The sequence below is a fragment of the Pongo abelii genome, chromosome 14 (assembly GCF_028885655.2).
Source record: "Pongo abelii isolate AG06213 chromosome 14, NHGRI_mPonAbe1-v2.0_pri, whole genome shotgun sequence".
NCBI classification, from domain to species: Eukaryota; Metazoa; Chordata; class Mammalia; order Primates; family Hominidae; genus Pongo; species Pongo abelii.
In genome coordinates this window covers 105,513,309-105,531,151 of record NC_071999.2, presented here as the reverse complement: position 1 = coordinate 105,531,151, position 17,843 = coordinate 105,513,309, and the positions used below count along the sequence as shown (strand labels likewise).

The window sequence follows — 17,843 nt, the reverse complement described above, 5'->3', positions numbered from 1 at the left end:
GCCACTAGTATTGGTCAGAGAGCTTCCCAAGCAGTCTAACTGTCTAACTGTCTAACTGTGCCCTCAGAGCCACATGAGGAGCACGTGGCAGGGGGTGGCAGCGAGCGCCTGCCAGATGGCAGGATGAACTATGGCATAAGCAGGCAAGAGAAATCTAAAGAAATACAACACTGAATCAAGACTTGAGTGTTATTTTGGAATACCTGAAATGAAAAACTGCAGACAGATCATGTGTAACATACAGTAGTTAGTAACTGAAAAAAATGACTTTCTGACTAAATAAACTCAGATTCTATGAAAAGTATCTAAAAATCAAGTTTTTAAATAAATAACAGTTGTATTTTAAATGAAATACACAGTATGAGATTGCCTACAATAAAAGATACAGGAGCAAACAACAAAAACATATATTTGAAACATAAAGAAGAAGATGGAAGCAAAAGTTCTAACTTAACCCTAATTAAACCTGAAGGCTGGCACTGAGTTTCCTGCCAGCCAAAGTGAAAAGGGGGAAAAAAAATCACCAAGGAGCTCTCATATTGGGAGGTATATGAGTTAGGGATCAGAAACAGAGACCTCAGAGTCAGACACAGCTGGGTCTCACTCCCAGATCCCCATCAACAGCTGCATGCCCCTGGATAAGCAAGCACTCCCCTGAGCCTCCGGGGTAATGAGGGAATACCTGCATCTGTCTAGGTGCACACTAGGCAAAAATGAGATAACATATACTGAGTACTTACTATAGGACTGGCAAAATAAATGGTGGTGGTCTTCTTACTGATAAAGAGTGAAACACGCTAATTCTGCAAGAGTGACAGGACCTAAGCTCCATAAGAAAAAGGACTAGGGGCTATCTTTCTTACACCTGTGTCCTCAATGTCCAGCCCTAGGCCTAGCATATAATAAGCACTAAGTACTTATTTGTTGAAAAGTAAATGAAAATAAACTTTTCCCCTGGTATTACATTCTGATACAACTGCACCCTGTACGGTACTCGTGCATGCACACAAATACGGCAGATAATTTCCAGTGGTGGTTTAACAAAAGAGTTCTCTACGTGGTGATTTATCATACTTATGTGAATAAAACTGAGACACAGCTGAGTGAAGCAGTTCAGCAGGAGGCTAAGTGCTCAGGTTTGGGTGTACCCATGTGCGGACCCTAGAAGAGAACTTAGGAAGCTTAGGAAAAAATCAAAAGTCTGGTCTGTGCTGCCCAGCAGACCACTCAACGTAAAAGCCCAGCAAGAGCCCAGGGGCTGGTGTCCTGCTCTGGACTTCAGACCTGTTGGTGAGACCATCCTATGAAAGTGGAGGAGTCTGACAGCAGTGTGGACAGCCATAAAGGCCTGTGCCACTTCACAGGCGCCTGGTGGGAATGCACGCTCCAGCAGGGCAGGGGTTTGGGTCTGTCTCATTCCTTGAGGCCTGGGTGCAACCTGGCAGATCCTGTGATGTTCCAAGTATCTGGGGTGGGGAAAGACACCGTGCGGAGTTTACGGCAAGGCAGGAAAGGAGAACCACAATGTGGGTCCGTAGAGTCCTGGAGCGAGGGCGTGCGCAAACAGCCAAGAATCCCACTTGCATAAACTGCTGCTGCACCACGAAGTGCCTGTCTGTAGGCCACAAAGTGAGCATGTAGTCAGCAGTGGAGCCAAGTTACCAAGCCAGGTGGGCCGACAGAAACCCATCGTTAGATGGACACGGGCATCTGGGCTCAGCATAGGTGGGGCTGCAGGGCATGGATGAGCTGCAGAAGCAGGCATGCCAGACCACCCTGGCAGCCACCTCTGCTGCACCATAGCCTCTTCCCAGCTAACACCGACTGCCACAGCTGGTGGGCCCCTCATGACCAAGTGACAGAGTGGAAAACAGCCAAATGGACAGGCTGGCTCAGGACACGAGTGACAGTTGAAGGAAACGGCTGCATGATGGCTCAATCTTGAAAGACAGCGATCAGGGGAACCCCCTATGGGCAGAGCCTGGGCAGCACATTTGGTCATCAACTCTGTGTGGAAAGAGAAGTGGCCTGAGGCAATTACACGTGTGGATCTGCTGGGCATGGCAGATCACCTGGTTGGTCGGTCAGGTGACTGGAAGGGAGGGAACAAGGAGGATCCAGCTAAAGGAACAGCATCAAGTGTTTTGCAGGTCGTGCCCACCACGGGCATCCACCACAGAAAAAGCACCAAATGGAAGGTGGGCAGAATGACTGTGGCTCCATCACCAGATAACCCAGCGCTGGCACATGAATGGATGGCCATGGTGGTAGCACAGAGGAATGTGTGGGTCCCCCTCACCTAGGCCGACCTATCTCCTGCCACTGTGGAGAATCCAACCTGGCATCCACAGAGACTGTGTGCGCCTGATGACTACCGTCTGCAAGGAGAACAGTCACTCAGCACCGAGACTATGCTGGGCCCTTTCCACTCTGCAGTGTTATGGAACACACTGTCTCCCACCCCTTGCCCCTGCCCCAAATTCACACGCTGAAGCCCTAACCCTACGATGTGACTGTATTTAAAGGTAGGGCCTTTAAGGAGGTAATTCAGGTTCAATGAGGTCATACGCATGGGACTTACCCAACAGGACTGGTCCCCATTTTGGGACAACTCAGAAGGGCTCTCCCAGCTTCATTGTGCTCCGTAAGACCAGCGAGGCTTTTGCTAGAACTGCAGCTGCTCCCTCTGTCCCATCTTGCTGCCTTTGCCAGCCCGCCCCCATAGACACTGATGCTGACAGTGTTCTCTCATAAACTCTTTGTATAAAAATCTTCCTGGGGAGGCCAATCTGAGAAATGCAACTTCTCTGGTTTGCTTATGAGGACAAATTCAAAGCTCTCCAATGGAGAATCTCCTCCCAGGATTCCAAAGGTATCTCAGACAACATATTTCCCCCAAATCTGCTCTTTTGATATTGGTGAAATGGAACTATCAGTCATCTATCTAAGATTATCTAGGCCAGAAACATCAGAACCATCCCCTACTTCTTTCTCTCCCTCATAAGCTCTGTGCCTCTACCTTTATACTCAATCACTACTCGTTTTTCTGACCTTGATCATTTGATTTCCCATACCTTTCGCTCTTCTCTCAGTTTCCTTGCAGGATTTACCTCCTGCTAAACACGAGGCTTCATCTGTAGCCTGTGTTCATCTTGGATGTAGCTCTTCTCTTACAGAACTTACTAGTTCTTTGCTTTCGGCTCTCAGCTCTCATCCCTACAGCGGTGACTCCATCACCTACATATATATGTAGCTTCCACATCTCCAAGATAGAGATGTCCATCCTCCAGCTTTAAATACACCATGGGCATCTTTATGGCATGTTCCAGAGTCACTCAAATTCAAGCACATCTTTAAGAAACAACTTTTGCTTCTCTATTTCTCTTGTAGACTCTGCCCCTAATAAGCTGCCCCCTTCCTTCCACCCTGATATAAACTCTGGGACCTGTATCTCCAATGGGACTCTAAGGACCTCAAACCTGATTTCACTTCTCCAAACCATCGTGAGATCTGCAGACCTACTTCTTGCATCCAATGCTAGTGGAAGACAGAGATGGCAGAGGTAATTGTATGGTTTACAACTACCCCAGGGGTAAAGAAGGTGGAGGCGAAAAATGGGGAGCCCTGTAGGCTGGCTCACAGAAGTGTCCAAGAAAGATCAGGCCTGAGGTTTTAGCCTGATGTGCACTAACCCTCCTTCCCTCACTGCCCATGGAAGACAAGTGTAGTATCGGATTGTTTGGATGCAGAATTTGAAGACAAATGTGCAATAGTTTCTGATTATTGATAGCAAGGTTGAGAAAACACAGCATTTTTTTTTTTATCTACTCCTTGGTTGTTCCACTGAAAATCTTCTTACCTTCATATTCTCTTCATTTCAACCAAGGAAAATCAAGAAATTTTACATTTGTTCTTCACTCCATAGCATATGATTAGCATTTTAACAGGAAGACACTGTGGCTTTTACAAGATTATAAAAACAGATAAATAGCACATCTTGTTAACTAGGTTGGTGTTTCTCTAAGAAGTCATGCTTATCTAATATAGGTGTAACAAGAATGTCCAGTTTGACCAATCTTTCAGCTGCAATTTATTTTTTATCTTTTTAAAAAACTAAGAATAGTCACTAACAGAGACCTACAATCTCTTTGGAAATGTCAAAATCCACTTGCAAGGCACTGGAATAAAATGTAGTCTCTATCTCACACGCAATCACAGAGGAAAGATTTGCTTGGGCCACTGAGAATTTCTAAATTTTTAGTGATTACTATCACTTTTACCTGCTGCTGTCTCTGTCGCCTCCCTTGTGCAAACTGAGAGAACATCAGCTGCCGGTCCAGCAGCTCCATTCTCTGCTGTCTCTGGATGTCCAGCGTGGCTCCCATTCCAATTCTGGCTTCGCTGGTGGGTTCTGAAGAAGAGAAGATGGGTTCAAGTGTCCAAGAAAAGAATTTTGCCATCCAGCTGGGGATGCAGAGCACCTGATGCACCTGGAACATTTTGCTGTCGTAGCACAGACCGGACATCTAAAAGAAAAATGTCCAATGTGATTGTTTAAATGTAGTATCATTTAAAAAAATGTACATGACACAAAAATCAGCAGGCTCCAGACACTGCACACGGTATTTTTCTTAGTCATAGCAGTGTTAGGCAATAAGCAAAACCCTCTACCACACTGCAGGACACTAGGCAGTACAAATCAACACAAAATTGAATTTACTCAGTAAAACAAAATAGTTTTTGATTGAATTAGAAGAGCTAGCAAAATTCTAATCATTTAGTATTCAAAGTTCTGGTAAAAGATTGTCAAGACACTGTCTGCATTTTTTAAAAGGCCGTAAAAGATCTGATTATTGAAACACTTTCACACTGTACTGACTCTGCGGTTACCTTTGTTGGCAGATGGCCATCACAGACACCAGCAGAAAACAACTGCCATGTCTCAGCTGACCCAGTCACACGATCAATTTATCAGACAATAAACACAATCTAAAATCTTGCTTTTTATTTACATAGTGTTTTAATCAGTTTTTCAAGTACTGATTTTTCTAGACATTTAAAATCCTCACCAATATTAGTTCCATTTATAAACCAATGTTGTCTTCATCTTGAAGGTCATTTATAATGTATGGTTACAGAAGTCTCAAGGCTTCCTATGAATTTCTAGCTAAAAATGACTATGGCTATTCCTTTGTAAAAAAAAAAAAATCTTCATGTGAATTTGATTCTTAGGATTAGAAGATCAAATTAGAACATATTTGACAACTTTCTAATATGAGAAAAGTATACTTCAATGTTTAAAAATAAAATTGAAATTGATGAATTGGAAAGAATTCTTTGAGACTGTGCTACACACCAGGCACTGTTCTGGGAACTTAGAATACAGCAAAGAACAAGATAAGCAAGGCCCCACTCTCACAAGGCTTATAGCAGTCAATGTGGAGAACAGGCAGTAATCAAGTCAACACATAAAACTATTTCCGGCAAGTTCTGGGAAGGAAATAAAGTGACTTGGGGCACGAACCTACTCTGGGGGCGGCGGGGGACGTCAGGAGAGCCCTCAGAGAAAGTGATACTTGAGCAAAGATCTTAAGGATGATGGGGTGCCCGTGACTTGATGAACTGGGGAAATAACATTTTGGGCAGAGAAAGCAGCAGATGCTGCGCAGCCCAAGCTTGGGAGTGTCTTTTAGATATCTTGGGGGGCTACTGAGTGGGCAGGTGGCTATGTAATTCTAGAACTCAAGGAAAAGGTGGAGATAAGGATTTCAGAGTCACTGGATATGATATGACATTTAGGGTAACAGGACTAGAAGAGATAAAATGGGGGGGGAGGAGGAGACACAGCAGAAGAGAGAACAGGACTAAGGACTGAACTCAGGAGTGCACAAATATTCTATGGACAGACAGAGTAGGAAACACCAGTAAGGAAATCTGAGACAGGGCTGCCAGAGAAGAGAAGGGAAATAGAGTTTAGTTATCACTGAAGCTAAGAAGTGTTTTAAAATAGGGAATGTCAGCTATATCTAATGCAGCTGATAAGTAAGACAGAACTAGCCACTGGATGTTGCAAATGGAGGTGTTTGATAAACAAGGTGTTTACAAGAACAGTTTTGGTACCAAAGACAGACTGTAGTAGGCTGAAGAGTGAATGGTGGACAACTTCTGGTTTCAAATAATTTCTGTGCCCCTTCTCTCAAAAATAGAACAAGACAAAGAAAATGAAAACAGAAACAAACTCCAAGGTCCACGAAACCAGGAACTGTAATGCTGAACCATGCTAACAAAATAGAAAGCTTATCAAGTGATTATAAACCACTCTGCATATAAGCAGCATAAGTCCAAATGCCTGCAGAGAGTCCCGTGGGACTCAGACAAGCACAGGGACTAGAGCAAGCTTGTTCAACCTGAGGCCTGCAGGCCACATGTGGCCCAGGACAGCTTTCAATGTGGTCCAACACAAAGTCGTAAACTTTCTTAAAACATTACAAGGTCGGGCGCAGTGGCTCACACCTGTCATCCCTGCACTTTGGGAGGCCAAGGCGGGCGGATCACAAGAGGTCAGGAGTTTGAGACCAGCCTGGCCAACATGGTAAAAACCCGTCTCTACTAAAAATACAAAAATTAGCTGGGCGTGGTGGCACACACCTGTGGTCCCAGCTACTCAGGAGGCTAAAGCACAAGAATCGCTTGAACCTGGGTGGTGGAGGTTACAGTAAGTCGAGATTGTGCCGCTGCACTTCAGCCTGGGCGACACAGCGAGACTCTGTCTCAAAAAAAAAAAAAAAAAGAAAAAAAGTTATGAGATTTTTTGCAATTTTTTTAAAGCTCATCAGCTATCTTCAGTGTTAGTGTATATTATGTGTGGCCCAAGACAATTCTTCTTCCAATGTGTCACAGAGGAGTTCAAAAGACTAGATATCCCTGGACTAGAGAGTCTAGGCCCTGCGGAAGGAGGAGAGAAGTAGAGGGTTACTTAAGTCTGGGTAAGAGGCACCCCAGTTCCTCCTCATGCTCCATGTACCCTTTCTCCCCTCCACAGAGAGAAGGGAAAAGCTGTGTAGGGCATGAACCAAGGAGGGTCCACGTGGGTAGGGAAGGCCAAGGCCTCTGCACAGGCAGATTATGTGCATCTCATGGGGCTGTCAGCATAGGGGTTCCAGAAGAAGACAACAGAGGGAATATGGGGGAAAGGATATTCTATTTAAAGAGATAAATAGCTGAGAGTTTTCTAGAATAAAGAAAGAATATAAATCCTTAGGATGAAAGTGCAAGAGTCCCTAAAAGAATGCTAAAATGAAATTTACATCTAGTTCCACTGCGGTGAAACAAAAGAAAGAAATCCTTAAAAGCAACCAGGGATAAAATACAGACTGTTTAGAAAGAAAAAATAAACTGTTAGCAAATAACAGCAACGAAAACTGTAAGATAATTGGGAATAAATAAAAATATATATATAAGGCCTTGACAGAAAAAAATGAAAAAGATAATAAGGGATATTTTTTTCAAAACCAACCCTAGTGATAATAAAGATACCAGTTCCATGAATAGGAAGATGCAAAACTGTTAAGATACCAATTTTCATCAAATTAATACGTAAATTAAGTATCATTCAAAATAAAATCTTAACAGCTGGTGTTTTGTTGGAATGTAAATGCCAATCCTCAAATTCATGCCGAATATTTAAGGTTTGCATTTTAAAAACACCATGTTGGGAGAAAGAAGCCAGACCCAAAGCCTGAAAACACGATTCCACTCCTGTGAATGAATGAACCTAAACCACACACTAAGCAGTAAAACAAGACAGCAAAGCGCAAAGATGATGACTATGTGTGCTAGGAGGGGTCACAGGAGGGAGGGAGAAAGAAGGGGAAAGGGGTCACAGGAGGGAGGTGGGAAGGAAGGGAGGCACCATGGGCTGCGGGGCTGGCCAGGCATGGTCTGTACCTGCATGGTGGATTATGGGTATATTTGCTTGATAGTGATTTGCACGGCTTTGTGACAGTTAGTTTGTGTTGTATATCACAATTAAGAGTTAAAAGACAAAGAAATAAAAAACCCAGAAAAGGCAAGGCAATTTTAAAGAAGCATAAGTCCTATCAGATTTCAAGACGTACTATAAAGTTTGGCTACCTAAAACAGTCTGGTCTTTATCTAGGGTTACTTAAATGGTCCAAGAGAGCAAGAGCCTAGAAATAGGATCCTCAGTGTAAGGGCACCTGGTATTCAGCAGACATGGGTAAATTGGGAGGGAAGGGGCACACGGGCTATACACAAGGAAGAGACAGAACAGGGCCCCTTCCTGACACCAAACATAAACTTGCAATGGAATAAGAACTCAAATAGAATTCATGAAATTGTAAGTCTTTCTGCACAAAATACAGAAGGAATACCTTTTTGGCATTGGGGTGGCAAAATATTTTAAAATAAGAAACATAAGGTACAAACTAGAAAAGAAAACACACATTGGTCTACTTTACAATTTAAAAGCTGTAGTATGCCAAAAGCTACCATAAATGAAGTGAAAACACAAGAGACCTGAAGAAAGTACTCAGAATTCATACAGCCAACCAAGGCAGCATTCAGAACACATCAAGAAACCCTAGAAATGTGTAAGAAAGAGTCCAGTTTTAAAAGCATATGAAAAGGTAATTTCAGAAGAGAAAACTCAAATGGCTAACAAACTCATGAAAAGATGTTTATCCTCACTTGTTTTTAGGACTCTGAAATCTAAAATGAGCAATCTTAAATACAGCAACAACTGGCAAAAATGTAAAGGTCCTCTATCATCCAGTTTTATCTCTCTCTCTCTCTCTTTTTTTTTTCCATTTTGTGGAGAATGGGGTGTTGCCATGTTGCCCAGGCAGGTCTTGAACTCCTGGGTTCAAGTGATCCTCCTGCCTCTGCCTCCCTAAGTGCTGGGATTCCAGGTGTGAGGTTTTGGTAAGGATGGAGGGAACTGAGAACTCTCACACAGTCCCGAGGGAAGGTGAAGCTATGGCGCCTCTGGGGAGCAATGTGGCAACACCAAGTAGAGCTGCCGTGTGCTTTGAGGCTCATTCCACTGCAGCCCTGAATGAGAGAGAGAGGAAGCAGGAACAAATTATCCCCAAGAGGGGAACAGCTGCAGAGTGGGTTATTCATACAACACAGTACTATACAGGCATCCAGATGAACTCCATGTGCGTGTACTGATGTGTTTAAAGTGGAATGAAAAATACACCTAGAAGGTATCACATGTTGCGCTCATCTTCTTGCAAAATTTCAGAAAACAAAATAATAGTCTATGCCGTTTGTGCACACATCTGTCTGCTGTAACCATAGAATCACAGAAAGCAGCCTTTGCTGTAGAGGGGTGATGGGGGACAGGGTAGGGGGTAGGGAGTGGCATTCTCTGTAACAAATATATATTTTTAATGAAGAGAGACATATGAAGTCAATATGGAAAAAAAAACTAATGAATTGGAGGCAAGGAAGTAGAAATCCCTTTTCTGAAGATCTGATATAAAACAGAAAATAGGGTGTATTTTCTGATATACAACAGAAAATAGGGTGTATTTCTATTCAGCGTATGCTGAATAGCATTACGCTGATTCAGCAGAAGATAGCAAAATGTTATAAACATAACAAAATATTAAAAATATACAAATTAGAGCTGTGAGATTTGAATGAAGTACAAAAATTAAACATTTTTATTTTTCGGTCTCAAAGTATCCAACTGTGATTGTTGATTTGTTCATTGCTCCCATTAGCTATTTTAACTTCATGTACCTGGAAGCTGTTCCTGTTTGTGGACGCTGTTATTAGGCACACAAACACAACTGACCCTTTCGTCATAACAAAGCATTCTGCTGTGTTTTTAGTAATACTCATAGAGAAGTCTACTTTGTCTAATCTTAATACAGCCACTTCAGCTTATGCTTACTGTCTCCATAATATATCTTCATCCTTTTAATTTCAGGCTTTTTTTGTGTCTTTATATTTAAAGTGTGTCTTGTAGATACCATATAGCAATGTTTTTCTTTTAAATTAGTCTGACAGTCTCTACCTTTTGATTGGAGTGTTTAGCTATTATTCATACTTAATGTATTTGCTTGAATAGCTGGATTTTGCTATTTGGTTTCTGTCTGTCTCATCTGTTTTTTACTCTTTACTCCCCCTTTCCTATGTTCTTTTGTGCTATCAAATATTATTTAGTATTTTGGTTTTTTTCAGCTATATATCACTGTATTTATTTTTCCCCTCATATTTCCCCTAGAGATTATAATATGCATTCAAAATTGAGCATAATATATTTGGAGTTAATACTGAATTACTTCATGTAAAACAGGAGAAGCTTGCAAGACCCTACAGTAAGTCCTCACTTAACTCACTGATAGGTTCTTGGAAACTCCAACTTTAACTGAAACAAAGTATAATTTTGTCCCCTCGATGCTGTAATGAAAAGACTCTGAATGAAATGACATGATTTGAATGATGTTTTGCTTAAAGTTGGAATTTCCAAGAACCTACTGACAAGGTTAAGACTTACTGTAGTTCCAAGTAATGTCTTCCCATCCACTGCGCTACTTCTGTCATATTTACACCTATATACCTTAAAAGCTCAACAATACAATGTTGGTTTTTCTGCGCTCACGCCTGTAATCCCAGCATGTTAGGAGGCTGAAGCAGGAGGATCACTAGAAGCCAGGAGTTCAAGACCAGCCTGGGCAACAGAGCAAGACCCCCATCTCTACAAAAAAATAAGAATAAATAAAAAGAATTAGTTGGGCATGGTGGTGCATGCCTGTAGTCCCAGATACTTGGAAGGCTGATGTTGGAGGATCACTTGACCCAAGAATTCGAGGTTGTAGTGAGCTATGATTGCAACACTGCATCCAGCCTGGGTGACAGAGCAAGACCTTATTGCTAATTTTTTTTAAATCAGGTTTTTAAATAAATTAAGAAAAATATAATGAAAATGCATAGTTTTTGCCAGTATTTAAGGAGTTCACAATTTGGTAGAAGCTCTTAATTTATGGGGGGGGGAGGCCACAGACTCCCTTAAGAAACTGAGGAAGGTTAAAGATCTTCACTCTCCTGTCCATGCCTTCCCTGCCCCTACAATGACAATCAGACCTCAGCATACACTCACAAAACTACGTATTCAATTTCAGCAGGACCATTCTGTGAAGAATATGGATACCCCACCCAGTAATAAACAAAAATAGGACTGCAAATTCTGGCAGGGAAGTAGGGCTTTTGTGTTCATCTGCTTACATTTCTATCCTATCTATCTAAATGTAAACTCTGAATGGGGAGGATTTGGGTTGCTTTTGATCACTACTTGGCCTCTGCACTTAGAACAGTGTCTGGCACATAGTACTCTAAGTATTTCCTGGGTGAATGGTGAATTAACAAATACTCCACAAAAATAAATATATTATCTTAGATCCTTTTAAAGGAAATTGGAAAGTTATGCATTCTTTCTGGTCCCAAGTTTATACTTTCCCATATGATAAAAGATAAAGAGTTCACTTGTCCATGTCACTGGCACGCCAGCATGACCTCAAGTTGTCAAATAAAGTGCTACTGCACAATGTTTTAGATTTTCACAAAGGATTAAAATATAAAGTGCTTAAAACCCTAGTCTATGGCAAGATGGGACAAAAATAATTACATTAGGTTTCACTTAATCACTGCCAAAAGCTTTTAGAGAGCATCAGTTATTATAATACTATGTTACATTTACACATTATTTTTAATTTTCATTTTCATTATCTCTCTCTTTCCCTCCCCCCCGCCCCCCGAGATGGGGTTTCGCCATGTTGCTCAGGCTGGTTTCAAACTCCTGGCTTCAAGTGATCTTTCCATCTCGGCTTCCCAAAGTGCTGGGGTTACAGGTGTGAGCCACCATGCCTGACCTAATTTTCATTATCTCATAAACCTTTTTTGCACTGGGTCTTCTGAATGAGAGAGTTTTCTTGAAATCCGTAGACCCTCTGAAAAGCTTTAGAAAAAGACCACATGCTTGGATTTGCGTGTAGGGGGCTGGGGGAGCTCTACCAAGGAGGTCTTGCAGGCCCTCAGACCTGGGTAAGCCAAAGAGCAAACGGAGGGGCCACTGAAAAAGAAGGCAGCAGTGGCGCAGTCTCCGGCAGGCAAGGGGTCTGTGCAAGACGATCAGATAAAGCAAAAAGGAACAAAGAGCATATGCCTGGGAAGACAAGCTCGAGGTGGAGTTTGAGCACTTGGGCAATAGGAAGCAGGAACCCTGGCTAGGAAAGGGGACACATGGTCACGCAACCAGAGAACCCCTGGCCCACGTCCAGCTGAGAGTCTAGGCCAAAGACCCAGGCTGGCTCCAGGTCGGAGGGAGCAGCCCCCCATATGCCAACAGCAGAAGCTGTGACCCTGTAAGTCTGAGAATGTGAGGCAAGAGGAAATGATTTTCTCTTAGTCCACTAATAAACATGGACATCAATTACACGGTTCTTCAGATTTTCCAGATGCTTCGTCCTTTTAGGAAGGGAATCATGAAATAATGCTCATCAGGCAAATAATTTAATTTGCTGGGTAGAAAACATGCAAAACACTCTTGATTATAGAGAGTAAACTTCAACTGTCCTCTGGTCCTGTTTAGTACTAGCCTGAAACCACAACAGGCAAAGGTTAGAAACTATGACTTTGCAATGACACACAGGTGTCGATTGCTTTCTTTGGCCAACTGTGGCTGAACAAAAACCAACAAGGCAAGCTGTGCCAACCACCGGTCCCAAATTCAAGAAACCGACCATCTACTGGGACAACAGGACAAACCCAGGGGCTGCTTTCCCAGGGGCATGATATTGCCTCTGCATGACAAGGAGCAGCCAAAGGAATAAATGTCCCCTTGCAACTGAGCCCCAGCACACAGACTTCGTGTGCCCTCAAGGCCTGTGGTAACCAGACCGACTGAGACCTCATTTATTCATTCCACAAATATTTGCTCAATGCTAATATGTGCCAGCCTATGTTCTAAACACTGAAACATAGTAGGGAACAAAACAGAAAAATCCCTGCCCTGATGCATCTTACATTTTCCTATTCCTTCTTCTCCACTGAAAATGTTACAGAAAGAATAAGGGAACTTTGTACATTCCCTAATTTATTACTCCAAGAATGTGAATGCAAATTAGGGATGCCCAAAGTTATTTCTGCCATTTGTCATACATTTTGAAAAGATTATTCTTTTCATGACAGACAGAACCATGTGCCTTTGGCAGTTACTCTGAGACTTGTTATTCTTTAAGTACAAAAGTGATTCAGATTGAACTTTCTATAGCTTTTCTATCTCATATGAGGGAATAGAAATGATACTAAACTAAAAGATTTTGAGGTACCCAATTAAAATGCTGGATATCCTTCTGATTCTTGGAAAACCAAATTGGAATAGAGACAGAAATAATTAGACTAATCACAGATTATTCGTTTCTCACATACTGTCTTAGAAACCTGCTCTAGGCTTTTCCTTTTGGAAAACCATGCATCAGGAAGATTAGGTCCACTAGGCTAAGTAGAAAACTTCAAACAACAGTGGCTTAAATACAAGAGAAGTTTATTTCACCTTCATATTTAAAAAGCTTCAACCATCTTAACTGTAGTCAAAGCAGCCAGAAGAAAAAAATAAGAAAGGACAAAAGGCAACTTTAAGGAGCCTTCTCAGAAGTCACACGAATATGTGTGTTTACAGCTCAATGGCCAGGACGCCAGGACTTAGTCTAGTGGTCAGACTGAGAGGCGAAGAATACTGAGATATGTGATCTCAGCTGGAGGCACTGCTGGCTCAAATAAAATGAACCTGCCCTTATGAAGGAAAAAATATACTGGGAGGCAACTAGAGTCTCTAGCACATGGAGAAAACCATAATCAGGTTCTTATATGTAAATGAACACCTTCTAATATCCATTTTAACAAGGGGACCATCCTCCTTTAAAAGTTACATGCACTTTCTTAAATGGATTCAACAAATAAAAAATTAATAAAAATATGGGCTTATTTCAGTTGAAACTCATTTCTTACGTTTGATGAAAAATAACAAACTAAAAGTGAATGTGAAGCTCTAAAAGATTTGTGGATTTATAGATACAGCCTCAATGGTGAAAAACCCAATGTTTTCCATCTAAGACCAGGAAGAAGAAAGGATATCCATTCACCACTTTTATTTAATATTCTATCAGAGGTCCTAGCTAGTATAATAAAGAAAAATAAAAGGCACAAATTGGGAAAGAAGAAGTAAAGCATATAAACACATAAAACTTATTTCCGGATGACACAGACCATCTGTGTTGAAAACTCTAAGGAATCCACAGAAAAGCTACCAGAAATAATAAACACATTTAGAAAAGTTGCAGGACACAAGAACGAAATACAGAAATCAACTGTATTTCTTTTCTTTTTTTTTTTTTTGAGACGAAGTCTCAATCTGTCGCCCAGGGTGGAGTGCAGTGGCATGATCTCAGCTCACTGCAACCTCAGCCTCCCAGGTTCAAGCAATTCTCCTGCCTCAGCCTCCTGAATAGCTGGGATTACAGGCATCCGCCATCAAGCCTGGCTAATTTTTGTATTTTTAGTAGAGATGGGGTTTCACCATGTTGGTCAGGCTGGTCTCGAACTCCTGACCTCATGATCAGCCCACCTTGGCCTCCCAAAGTGCTGGGATTACAGGCGTGAGCCACCGCACCCAGCCAATCAGCTGTATTTCTATACGCTAGTGACAAACAATTGGGAAAACATTTATAAAACCAATTCCACTTATAATAGCATCAAAATACCAGAATTACTTAGAAATACATCTAATGAAAGATGTGCAAGACCTGTACACTGAAAATTTAAAAATTGCAAAGGGGAATTAAAGAAGAGCTAAATAAATGTAGAGACTTATCATGTTCATGCGTTGGAGAACTCAATACTGTTAAGATTGTTGTATTAGCTGTTGATTACTGAGCAACAAATTACCCAAGACTCAGTGGCTTAAAACAATAAGCATCTATTATCCAATTTCTGTGGGGGCAGGAATGTGGGAGTAACTTAGCTGAGTGGTTATGGCTCAAGGTCTCTCACGAGGCTGTAGTCAGTCAACGTGTCAGCCTATCTGCACTCAGCTGAAGACCTGACTGGCATTGGAGGATAACCTTCCAAGGTGGCTCAAAAACACACCTAGTAAGTTAGTGCTGACTGTTGGCAGGAGGCCACGAATGTTGGCCATGTGGACCTCTCCACAGGTCTGCTTAAGAGTTCTCATGGCATGGCAGATGGGCTCCCCAAGGGCGAGAGATCCAGGAGGGAGCAGAGACACAGGAGTAGCTGTGTCTTTTATGATCTGCTCTTGGGAGTCACATTCCATCATTTTTGCCACATTCTATTCATTATAAGTATCACCAAGTACAGCTCAAACTCTAGCAGAGGAAAAATAAGCTCCACCTCTTGATGTGTAAAAGAATCTGTGGAAACATTTAAAAACCATCATCATGGCAATCCTTCCCAACTTGATCTAAAGTTTCAATGCAATCACAAGCAAAATCTTAATTCTTTTCCCCCTTTTTTGAAGAAATTACAGGCTGATTGTAGAGTGTATATTAAAAGTCAATGTCCTAAAATAAGCAAACCAGTTTTAAAAAAGAAAAACAAAGTGGGAGGACTTATATTGCCTGATTGCAAGACTTAGCATAAAGCTGTAGTAATCAGTGCAGTGTGATATTGGCATAAGGACAGACATATAGATAATTGGGAAAGAAAAGAGTCAAGAAACAAACCTATACTGGTCAACTGAGTTTTGGTGCCAAGGTCATGCAATGAGAAAAGGGTCTTTTCAATAACTGGTAATGGAACAATTGAGTGTCTGTGTGGAAAAGAATAAATCTTACCCTTTACCTCAAAAGAATTATACTCAAACTGGATCACAGACCTAAATGTAATAGCAAAAACTATTAAATTCTTGAAGAACATATAGGAGAAAATCTTTGTGACACTGGATTAGCAAAGATTTCTTAAATAGAACATCAAAAGCACAAACTATTTTAAAAACCAGTTAACAATGAATTAATCAAGACTTTAAAATTTTGCTTTTTGGTAACAGACAAGCCACAGATTGGAACACAATTTTCATAAAACATGTCCAACAAAGAGCTTATATCTAGAATATATTAAGAATTAAGTCAATTAGAAGATAAATAGCCCAATGAACAAAATGGATAAAAGATTTGAACAGATATTTCACAAAAGATATGCAAATGACCACTAAGCACATGAAAAAAATGCTCAACATCACTAATCATTAGAGAAATGCAAATTAAAACCACAAGATACCACTACACACCCAATAGAGCAGCTAAAGCTAAAACGACTGACAATACCAAGTGTTGACAAGGGTGCAGAGAATTTGGAAGTTTCAAACATTGATGGTGGAAATGCAAAATGGTAGAGCCACTTTGTAAAATAACATGATAGTATTTCCTAATGTCAAATATACACTGACCATATGACCCAGCAATTCCGTTCCTAAAGAAGGAAAACATATGTCCACACACAAATGTGTACACAGAGGTTCACAGCAGCATTATTCATAATAATCCAAACCTGGAAGCAACTCAAATGTCCATCAATTGGTGAATGGATAAACAAAGTATGGTGCATCCATACTACAGATTAATACTTAATCTATTAATTGTTACTTAATACAATAATAAATAAAAAATTAATTTTAAAAATTGGTGAAATTTTCATGTTCAAATGAAAGAAGTAAAACACAAAATACTTCATATTATACAATACTAAGCATATGAAATTCCAGCAAAGGCAAAACTATAATTCCATGAAGATCAGTGGTTACCTGGGGCTGGCAGCTGGATGTGGGGAAAGAGAGCATGGGGCATGAAGACACCACTCATGGTCAGGAGACTGCTTTCCATATTGATTATGGTGGTGAGCACATGACTGTATACAACTACCAAAGTTCAACGAACTATACACTTAAAATTGGTGAGTTCTATTGTATGTAAATAACATCTTAATAAACAAAAAAAGGGAAAAAGAATTTTTTAATAAAAAAGAATGTGAAGATCTAGAAAGATCTCAAATAGATACATAAATCTTTTAAATTTTATAAGAGGTAGAATTTTAGCAGAACAAAAACAAGCTTTTAACAACAAAAAACTTCTGCTGCTTTGAAAATGTTCTCAGCTATCAATATAAACTAACATGAGAAGACCTTTGATAACATCCTATGCTGTTGTTTATAAATAATAAATCAACTCAAAACAACACGTTAATTTTACCATAGTCCTTTCCCAGAGGCTATCATCAAGACAGAAGGAAAATATCAACATAGTCAGTCCCCAAAGACAAACATTGGACACTTACACACACACACACACACACACACACACAGAGAGAGAGAGAGAGAAACCAAAAACTAAAAAACAAAACTACATACAGTTTAAAGAGATAATCAAAACCGATGAAAAAATTTTAATTTCTTGATAAAAAGACAATGTAAAGACCCCATGGGAAAATGTTCTGTGCTGCAACAGACATGATAATCTACCAGTAATCTCTACAATGTAAAAGTACGGGTGTTTCTTGGCAACCTCTTCCTTATCTCCACTTCTTTTTCCTTTATTCAGTAACACTACTACACCAGCCTAATATACTTTAAATTATCCTTTAAGTTTTCTCTAAATGTTTCTTTACTTCAGATTGAGTATGACAATGCAAGAAATACAAGACAATGAGTTTGTTGAAGGTGAGGTTTAAGCTGCATTTTTAACCAAGCATGGAGAGAGGACCAGTTAAATATCCTGATGATTTTAGAAGAGAAAGCATAG

General features: G+C 40.7%; 1 protein-coding gene across 2 annotated transcripts in view; it reads right to left on the bottom strand.

The window, feature by feature from the left end:
- UBAC2 (UBA domain containing 2) overlaps positions 1-17,843 on the bottom strand; it is a 185,085-nt gene that overhangs the window by 41,527 nt on the left and 125,715 nt on the right. For both annotated transcript variants that reach the window (XM_002824384.6, XM_054529170.2), the window contains exon 7: positions 4,281-4,526. In XM_002824384.6, coding sequence (XP_002824430.3) covers positions 4,281-4,526 — 246 coding nt within the window. The remainder of the gene's footprint in view (positions 1-4,280; positions 4,527-17,843) is intronic.